At 47.2% G+C, this 10,571-nt stretch overlaps 1 protein-coding gene across 2 annotated transcripts in view; it reads right to left on the bottom strand.

Moving 5' to 3' along the window:
• TBC1D2B (TBC1 domain family member 2B) overlaps positions 1-10,571 on the bottom strand; it is an 82,820-nt gene that overhangs the window by 11,767 nt on the left and 60,482 nt on the right. The window contains exons 8-10 of one of the 2 annotated variants that reach the window (XM_046652855.1): positions 10,267-10,460; positions 6,288-6,782; positions 3,178-3,295 (exon numbers count right to left, since the gene is read on the bottom strand). In XM_046652855.1, the coding sequence (XP_046508811.1) occupies positions 3,178-3,295; positions 6,288-6,782; positions 10,267-10,460 (807 nt within the window). The remainder of the gene's footprint in view (positions 1-3,177; positions 3,296-6,287; positions 6,783-10,266; positions 10,461-10,571) is intronic. The other variant, XM_046652856.1, reaches the window with a different exon arrangement.

Below are 10,571 nucleotides of genomic sequence, written 5' to 3'. Positions count from 1 at the left end.
AACATGATGCAGATTTTATCTTAAATCCACATACTTTAAATAGGTCTTCCCTTCTGCCTATAACAATAATATTAATAATTTCACTGACTTTTTACAATGTTCTAAACATTACACTAAACTATTAATGCATCAGCTGAATTCAATCTCTATATGAAAGGAGAACAGTGCTCATCTTAAAGATGGGGAAACTGAGGCACAGAGATTTTAAGTGATGTGGCAAAGCTTCGCAGCTCACAGGAGGGAGGGCCTGGCTTCTGACCCAGCCGTGTGGCCCTCAGCCCAAGCTCCTCACCAGTGTGCTCAACATACCTCAAGGGAATTAAGAAAGATCAATGCTTTATTTTTCTTATTCTGAAATACTGAGTTACCTGAGATTTTTAATTTGATTATTCACAGCTATTAGCTTCCAGTTGTCCGGGAATACATAAAACTTTCTTTACCGACCTCTCTATTCACACCCAACTATGACTGCTGCCTCTTCTCACTGCTCTTCATTTCTTAGTTTATACACTATTTTGACAAAAAATAATCTCTAGGTTAATTAGCAAAGTGAAGTGATCACAGAGAGACCAGATGAGCTTTTCCTGGGATCTGTCAACATCCATGAAGCTGGGACAGGGACGCAGGTGAGGAAAGTCCACTCCCCAGGATGGCCAGAGCTCAGCCTACTCCCACCATCCTTCTGTGGTGTTCTAGAGGCAGGGGGCAGAGGGGGAACTTGGGCCCAGAGCTACAGAGGTCTGAGTCCACATCCCAGCTCAGGCCCTCAGTGGTGGTACCTCAGGCAAGTTGCTTAGTGTCCATGATCCCCAGTTTTCTCCCAAGTGAAATGGGGATAATGATGCCCCTACTCATATGGCTTTGTGCAGGTGCACAGCTGCTGGCATGGGGCTCAGGCTCCCTAAATGCCAGCTCTCTTTCCCTGGTCAAAGGGCTCATGTAAGTTCAGATACTTGCTGTGCTGAGGGCTAGGGAGACTAAAATGAAAGACAAGGCCACAGCCCTCAAGGCACCGCTGACTAGCTGGAAGACAAGCCAGCACACAAGAATAATCCAGTAAGATAATGGCCATCACCGAGGCCTGTGCCAGAGCAGCGGCAACAGAACCGGAGCCCTGAAGTTGGCCTTGGGAAGCCAGGAAAGTGTCACAGAGGAAGTGGTCTATGAGCTAAGGCTGAGCAGGAGCTTTCTAGGAGGAAGCAGGGCGATGGTGTTCTAGGTAGAGCAAGTGTTACATATCAAAAATACAGAGCACGACAGGGCAGGGCCAGAGAGCAAGTGTTCTATCACACTGTGCTTCCTGCAGCCCAGGGGGCAGGCAGCGTCGGAGTGTGGACAGAGGGCCCTGGGCTTTACTGTGAAGGCCTTGAGAAGCCCTGGGAGCCCAGCAGCAGGGGACATGGCTGAATCTGTGTATGAGATGGATGGGGGAACTGGGGAGGTCAGTGAGTGAAGGCAGGAAGAAAGGGGAGGAGGCAGCTGCAATGGTGTAGGAGAGGGGATGGCAACCTACCAGTGTAAGGGGAACAGATGGGGAACAGACATGAGAGCCACCAGCAGGTGGCAGTGATCAGAAGTGTAACTATGGGGACAGAGAGGGAGAGGAATGAGAAATCCAGGCTGATGCGTTTCTGGCCTGGAGACCTAGAGAGGTGGTGACAGAAGGCAATAATGAGGGCCCCTCCCAAAGGCAGAAATGCACAAATAACATGAAACTCAGTCAGGGCCCGACCAAGCAAAAGAAGCCACCCAGGGAGATGGTCACATTGGTGACAGAAAAGCTGAGAAGCCAAACAGCCAAAGACGAGGTGGCCCTGAAGCAAAGGCAGGAAGCCACCCCCAGGCTGGACCAGAGAGGACCTGGAAGACAAGCTGGCGCCATGGAGGAGATAAAGCCACTGACAGGCAGTGCCCCTGATGAAGAGGGAGAGAACTACCCTCAGCTCCCTTTCTGCCATCCTCCAGTCTCCTGCCAGTGCCTCCGTGGGCCGAGTCAGGAGCTGGGAGAGGGCCTGTGGGCGGAGCTCTGTGATCTGGAGCAGAGCAGGGGGGGGGGGGGGGGGGGAGTGGCTCTGGGAGCAGGCTGGCTACACACTGGCATAAGCTTGAAGAAGAGGACACAATGGAGCACAGACAGGCACTGCCGTTGTCAAGAGAGAGAAAGGTTCTTGGGCAGGACCTAACTGAAGCTCAGACATGAGAAGGGTTGCCAGTGGGAAAGTGGGGAAAGCCCATCATGGAAGCCAGTGACAGCAGCAGCCCCAGCCCAGCCTAGGGAGGAAACGCCCTGGGCTTTAAGGGTCAAGGGTCTGGTCCAGAGCCAGGACTGTCCCAAGCAGAGACAGAAACTCTGGGCTCTCCCAGTCCACGTCATCCGACCCTGTCCCCTGGCTTCAGACTTCAGGTGTGGCAGGCATGAACTGCACCGCTCAGGTCTCCTGCTGCAGGAGGTGACTGATGGCCCCAGCACAGCCCCTCTGGATCCATCACTGGATTCGTCTGCAGAAGCTTTCTGCCCACTGGCTCCTCCCAGCCACTGAGTGAGCACTGCAGGGGCACTAACGTAGCTCATTCCTATGAGACGTGTGCGCCTTTAACAGGTGACCTTGGCTTGAGGACTCCCCACTGGCCTAGCCAAATCTTTCTCAGAACGACATGGTACCCTGAGACCCTTCCCACCCAAGCCCCCTTCCTTCCCCTGGTCTGAGGGTTCTCCTGGCCTTCCCTGCTCCCTCCTCTTGGTCCTTCACAGGTGTTTACCCTCAGAAATCTCCGGCACATCTACTCCTGCCTTGGCCTCTGCTTCTTAGAGAGCCTAAGCTAACACATCAGGCTCCCCAAGCACCCCTGAATTGCGGCTTAGCTGGCCAGGTAGGCTGTGCCCAGGGGAGAGAGTGCTGAGCAGGCACCTAAACAGCAGGTTTGCAGGGCTGGCCTATTTCTCACAATCAACCTGCTGGCTTCCAGCGCGCTGAGGGAACCCGACGCATCGCTCGCTTGCTCACTAACAGCCCAGCTCAGTCTCCAAGGCATGCCCCGCCTTGCTGCGCACCTTCTTCAGGGGTCAGTTGCTGAAGCCATGCACATGGAGCCCCCCCGAGCCAAGGCTTAATTCAGGTCACATTTCAGCTCTAATTCTACAAGCTGCTGACTGAAGGACAATATTTTTAGAAGTACCTGAGATCCTAAAAGAGTCTTTGTGTAATAGTCTCGAGGCATGAAAACTTCCACTATGGTAACTAGACACCAGAAAGCATCTTCTTGTTCCAGGTACAGGAGGGCCACTGCCACCAATCTACAAGCAAATGGAGAAGAAGGTGAGCACCAGTGCCCTGCGCCCAGACACAGACAGTGCAGCCCGTCTCCACGGAGACACGTGCAATGTGCCATTTTCTCCCTCACAACCACGGCTACATCTACTTCTCCAGTGAAGGAAAATAAGCAAGTGTTCCTTGGCAAGCAAGGTGCTTCCCAAAGTTTGAGAAGCAAAGCTACACCCCACACTTCATTTGGTTTTTGTTTAAAGATAATGAAATTGTTTCCCAATGATCAACCAGCCTCATTTAAAAAAGATGTTTTCATTATAAGATTTTTGCTAATGCAGCTAATTCTTCAAGTTCATCATTCAAGAAGTTCCAACTAAGCCTTTTATGCACAAAAAACCCAGAGATGAGTGAGTGTAAGAGACAAAGAACATATGATGGTTTAAAAACAACTTTCCCGGTACCATTCTGCTTGAAATGGGGCTTCAGACAAATGAGCCACTCTGTAGGGCTTTCTAAAGGAACTGTGTCCACAGCATGCACACGGTGGGAAAAGGAGACCATATGTCTAACCACATGTTATTCATAAGGAAACCTGGGTAGAGCTTTTCCAATGTCAGTCATCAAGAGTACTTATGCAGTCATCCCAGGTTTGGCTCCGCGCAGGCACTCAGAGCCGAAGGATGGAAAGACAGAGAGCAGAGAAAAACTCCTCTCCACGTGTCTGAGAGCTAAGAACCTCTGCTCATGACATGAAGCTTCTGTGCATTACTTATGGGAAAACCCTAAAGCCATTCTCAGAATTAGTTTTTTCGCTTCCTTAGATAAAATTATAATGAACTCATCTCAAATTAAAAGGTTAAAAAAAACTAAAAAGACTTGAGATGGATGGGAAGGGGGTGCCTCAGGTAGGCATGAATGGGACGGAGAGTAGAAAGGCGACAACGTGCAGAGATGGGTAAGGAGAGAAAACCAGGACATGCAAGCACAGAAACCAAATCCACAGCATCTGAGGATGCCAGGAAAAGGGGCAAAGAGCCTAAATCAGCAGAGCATTTGAGGACATCACTCTAAATTAGCTGATGTTCAAGATGACAGGCCTGAATCACTTAGAAAAGGCTGAAGTTATTCTGGTAAAGTTCTGGGTTCTCAGAAGGTAGGTACAAATATTTTGAAGAAAAAAATCCAATAAGATGATTAAAATTTAGAGGCCCTAATGGTGATGGGGGTTGAGGTACACAGAGAAAGCTTCAATTTCTGAAGTTGTACTTCTGTGTGAAAGAACTGATTCCATGACTATGCCAGATAAATGGGGTGTTACTGTACTCCCAAACAGGCATGCTCAAGTCCTCGCCAGAATCCCTTGGGTTTCAGAGGTTTTCATCTTTCAGGAATTTTTTGATAGAGAACAAGACTGTTTTATATTAGGAGTATTCTATTTACAGGCTTTTCTTTCTTTCTTTCTTTCTTTTTTTGGTGAGGAAAATTGGCCCTGAGCTAACATCTGTTGCTAATCTTCCTCTTTTTGCCTGGGGAAGAATGTCTTCCCCACACATAGTGGCATAACATCTATGCCACTCTTCCTCTATTTTGTATGTAGGATGCCGCCACAGCACGCCCTGATGAGTAGTGCGTAGATCTGCGCCCAGGATCCAAACCCACAAACCATGGGCCACCTAGTTGAGTGCATGAACCCAACTACCACGCCACCAGGCTGCCCCCTACAGGTTTTTTTTAAATGGAGACCACTGAGGAGCAGCTGAAGTTCCTTTTACTTTCAGGGCACAGAGAGACCACCCTGTCCTCATCACCACAGGGGCAGTGAGTTCCTGGAAACTATTTGGTTTCAGGTCTTAACCAGGTAACATTCCAGTTTAAAAACCTTTCTTCCTGCAATACTCTCATTTCAGATGCAAATAGATACCCTTATCTGGAGGTCAGTATCTGGCACGATGAGGATTAAAAAGGCCCATAAGCAGCCAGAATAAATGTCAGCATTCAAAACTCAACTCACGCATTTGACTTACAGGAGAATTCCTAAAGAACGCACACTGAACTTCTCCATTTGTACCTTATCCAAATTTATAACAAGCTTGGTTACTGACTTTCACTACACAGAGAGGAATATAAATGGACAAGCGCAAGGACAGCAGTGAGCAAAAGCAGCAGATAATGGATCCCGCTTAGAGCAGCAGACAAGAGGTAAAAAGCCACCAGCACTCAAAGTCCAGTGACAGGGAGCAGCTTCATGGAGAGCAGACCTCAGGACCTCCCAGGGTCTCATCCTGGCCCAGCTCAGCTCAGAATGAGGAGCCTCACTCACCATGAAAAGGTGAGAAGCTTTTCAGTGTCCTCTGCCTGTGGAAGCAGGGACATATGCAAGACCTGTAGAAAGACTCTAGTCCAAGAGAAAACGAGTTTGGGCTCTTCAAGAGCTAAGTTTCAACCAGTTGAAGAATTGTTTGGGGCAAGTTCTTGATTCACAACAATCCTGTATAGACGAACAGAGGCTACCAGTTTTCACTCATGTCATGAAATTAAAATTCTGATCAAAACCGGAGTGTGATGAGCACAAGAAGGAATCAAAAATGAGAAACCTTGGGGCTGGCCTGGTGGCACAGTTGTTAAGTTCGGTGCACTCCACTTCAGTGGCCTGGGGTTCGCAAGTTCGGATCCCAGGTGTGGACCTACACTACTCATCAGCCATGCTGTGGCAGCACCCCACATACAAAATAAAGGAAGACAGGCACAGATATTAGCTCAGGGACAATCTTCTTCAGCAAAAAAAACCCTTAGTTGTTTTTAACTTTGGTATTCTTAATACTTTCTGAAAGCATGTTTGTTTCTCTCAGTTATTCTAGAATTAGGGATATTGCACAATCAAAACTAGCTCATTGCAACTACTTCTTTCCCTTAAAATATTGGCTTTTCTTGACTAGAAGGGAAGGGAGCTGTCAGGCAGTGCCTGGCGCCTACAAGTTATCTTAATGGCAAAGAGGCATATTCTGTGGACTGAGCGCACACCTGTTTAGACCTTGGCAGTAGCCGATATCTGGATTCCGCCAGGAGAAGGCAAGCAGGACATTGCGTAACTTCTGTATGCCTTCTGAGGTGGGGCAAGAGTAATGTTTGTTGTTGGGGAGAGTCCGCAGCAAGTCCAGCTCAATCTGCTTGGAGGCTGGGTTCTGCTTCTCCAGAGCCTTCTGAAGCAAGGTCTGGAAGTAACCTGGCTCAGTGCTGTCCTTGAACTTCTTGGTGTGAAGGTCCACACACCACTTCCACACCTTGGAACGGTGCTCATGTGGAATGCCTGCACGAATCAGGTTCTTCAATTCTGGAGAGCACATCATCTCCCTGTTCATTGTGCTAGCAAAATAGTTTTCCCACTTGACCCCAGTGGAAACCTCCTGGTTTTCTGTGAGGTAGAGAGTCTTCAGGTCCAAAGCTCGGACTTTGGCAACCAACTTCTCTTCTTCGTCATCCTCTGGGACAGTCCTAAACCCATAAATATCATACTCACTGTTGAGAAAAACAAAGGGAAAAATTAAACGATGTGATCTTGGCAACAAGATCAATGAAACAGAAAAGAGAACCTAGAACTCAACCCATGTATAAGTGGCACTTTGACATATGACCAGGCATTCAATCCAGTGAGAAGATGATAAATTTCCTGACACACAGGGAGAGGAGAACTGGCGAGTTACATGGAAAAAAATTTAATTCAGCTTTCTTCTTGATGATATGCGGGAAAGAAAAATCAATTCTAGATGGCTTAAAGCCCTAAATGTGAAAAGCAGTGAAGAAAATATAAATAATACTGCAAAAACAAGGCTCAAAAATCTGGCTATATAAATGTATGTGTGTATGTATGTTTATATATTATACATATGTATAACTTTTTTGTTTGTTTGTTTTAAAGATTTTATTTTTTCCTTTTTCTCCCCAAAGCCCCCCGGGTACATAGTTGTGTATTCTTCGTTGTGGGTTCTTCTAGTTGTGGCATGTGGGACGCTCCCTCAGTGTGGTCTGATGAGCAGTGCCATGTCCGCGCCCAGGATTCGAACTAACGAAACACTGGGCCGCCTGCAGCGGAGCGCGCGAACTTAACCACTCGGCCACGGGGCCAGCCCCAACATATGTATAACTTTTATGTTTCAAAAATATCATTTTAAAAGGTGAAAAGACAAGTGGGAAAATATCCGTAAGATATTATGGATAAAGAAGAATTAAGGCTGTGGTAGGAGAACAATGGCCCCAAAGATGTCCTTGCCCTAACCCTGGAACCTGTGACTATGCTATGGGACACGGCAGAAGGGGCATCACAGATGGAATTACAGTTACAGCACACACAAAATGGGGAGATGCTCTTGGGCTTTCTGGGTAGGCCCAATGTAATCATAGGAGCCTTTAAAAGTGGAAGAGGAAGGCAGAAGAGTCAGCCAGAGAGATGCAACAATGAAAGAAGAGATAGGAGAAATGTGAAACGAGATAGGGACTGGACCTGCTCTTGCTGGCTTTGAAGACGGCAGAAAGGGGTCATAAGCCAAGGAATGCAGGTGGCCTCTAGAAGCTGGGAATGGCCACAGCCGAGAGCCAGCAAGGACATGGAAACTTAGTCCTACAACCATAAGGAACTGTTTGACAGCCTGAATGAGCAAGGACACAAACTGTCCCCTAGATCTTCCACAAAGGAACAAAGCCCTGCTGATACCTTCATTTGCATCCAGTTAGACCCGTGTTGGACTGTAAGATAGTAAACATGTATTGTCTTCAGCCACAAATTTTGTGATAATTTGTTATGGCAGCCATAGGTAACTAATACAAAAGCCTTTCACACATTGCTGCTGAGTACATAAACTTGTACAAGCACTTCAGAAACTGCAGCTAGCAGAGTTCAAGACAGGCATTCCCTGTAGGTCAGGAATTCCACTCCTAGTCTGCACCCAAAACTCTCTCACATGGACACATGGACATGATGTTCATTGCAGCAAGGGTTGTAACAGAAAAAATGAAACGATCCTAAATGTCCACCATGAGAGGAAGGAAAAAAGATGTGGTGGCATACTCATACGATGAAGCTGTGTGAGGCAGGTGAAAAAATGCTCAGGAGCTACATTTATCAACCTGGATAATTTCAGAAAATAATGTTCAAAGAAATAAGTTGCAGAAAGATATGAATATGGTGGGATTAGTATATTAAAAAGTGTCATCAGAAATACATATTGTAGTGTTTAAAGGTGAAGCGACATGATGTCGGGCACTTGCTTTAAAATATTCCAGAAAAGGGGCTGGCCCCGTGGCCGAGCGGTTAAGTTCGCGCGCTCCGCTGCAGGCGGCCCAGTGTTTCGTTGGTTCGAATCCTGGGTGCGGACATGACACTGCTCATCCAAACCACGCTGAGGCAGCGTCCCACATGCCACAACTGGAAGGACCCACAACGAAGAATATACAACTATGTACCGGAGGGCTTTGGGGAGAAAAAGGGAAAAAAATAAAATCTTTAAAAAAAAAAAAAATATTCCAGAAAAAGAAAACTTGGGTGAGGGGAAATAAGACAAGACAAGATTGGCAGAACATTAGTAATTGCTGAAGCTGGGTATCAGTTGCATATGGGTGGGGGTTGATTCTGCCTACTCTTTGTGTGTTTCAAATTTTCCATAATAAAAAGTTAAAAATAGGGGCTGGCCCCATGGCTTATTGGTTAAGTTCAGCGCCCTCTGCTTTGGCAGCCCAGGTTTGGTTCCCAGGTGCGGACCTACAACACTCGTCAGTGGCCATGTTATGGCAGCAACCCACATACAAAATAGAGGAAGACTGGCAACAGATGTTAGCTCAGGGCCAATCTTCCTCAGCAAAAAAAAAAAAAAGGAGTTAAAAATAAATCAATATGCACAGTCATTGTTCTACTTATAGCTAGTTTGAAAACATACAACATGAATGGTAAGAGTCCAAAATCCACAAAGGAAGACAATGCGGTGCCTTCAAAGCAGCTTGCTGGAATGCCCTCACAGCTTACCACCACCACCACTGTGAACAAAGCAGAGGTATGCAGCCTGGAGATGCTGCTCCTGAGCCTGGGAATCTGCCTGCCCAGGCTGAGGTCCCATCCTTGCCACTCACAGGCTGTTACATCACCTTCCTGACCCCAGCTTCCTCATGTGCAAGTCTGGCACACAGACCTCAATAAGAGTTTTGTAACAATGGTATGGGTCACGTTCTGAGCATATTTTCCACTGTCATCTGAACTGATGAAGGCCAGTGCTGTATGCTCAGAAAACAGAAGGATCGTGTCAAACTGAAGCAAGGAGGGCCTAGACCTGGGCAGCAGGCCCCTGGTGGCAAGGGGGTGGAAGCAGAGGAGACTGGACTGAGTGAAGTGGCCGGTTTCTCCTCACTCCAATATTTCATGATCTCATTTTTCAGAAACTAGGACACGAAGATTCTTAATCCAAAATCCATCATAGGCTTCCAGACTGATTTTCTGAAAAATATATGCAATACTGTGTGTGTGTGTCCGAGTGCATTCTGCAGGCAAGTGTGTCCACAGCTCGTATCAGACCCTTACTGAGTTCTGGACCATTGAATCAGGCTACTCAAGTGTTTTTCCCTTACAAAGAAGCCATTCCCCACTTAGGGACCCCCTTTGTTTCTGAACTACCTGTGGGTGCGGCTGTGTTTCAGGAAATGGTTCCTACTACTTGGAACACTCCTTGGAAGACTGGCTCCTCTGGCTGCAGGATGGGAACTAAGGCTATCGTCTACCTTGGCATGGTACATGGGAGAAGGGTCTTGGAATCAAAAGACCTGGGCTGAATCCTAGCTCCATCACTCATTACAGCAAGAATGATGAGATTATCTGTTCTAATGACTGGACAGTACTTGTCATGAGCATCAAATGAGACACATGCAGGTGTGTCAAGTTCTTTGTGAATGACTACTGCTGTTGAAAGAGGGGACTTCAGAAATGGGTCACAATAGCCCCAACAGTTGCTAGCACCTTTACCTGACAAGATGAGGTTTAATGAATGCTTGTTCCGGCTGCTCTGGGCTCTCAACCTGCAGAGCATCCTCCAGCAACTGGGCTATGACATCCCGAGCGGGCCCCTGTTCTTCTGAGCAAACTGGTGTCTTCATTTCTTGGAGCAATATCAAGTATTTGCTTTCTATCTGACAGAGCTTGGCTTCCAGGCTAGAATACTGCAGAGAATGTGGTGGTTACCTCCATCCAGACAGAGACACAGGAAAAGCAATCTTTAGGTACCTCAAGCAATCAATGAATGACAAGCCCAAAACTACTAGGAAGTGAGC

Source organism: Equus quagga, chromosome 2 (assembly GCF_021613505.1).
Source record: "Equus quagga isolate Etosha38 chromosome 2, UCLA_HA_Equagga_1.0, whole genome shotgun sequence".
NCBI lineage: Eukaryota > Metazoa > Chordata > Mammalia > Perissodactyla > Equidae > Equus > Equus quagga.
This window is presented reverse-complemented; position numbering and strand designations above follow the sequence as displayed.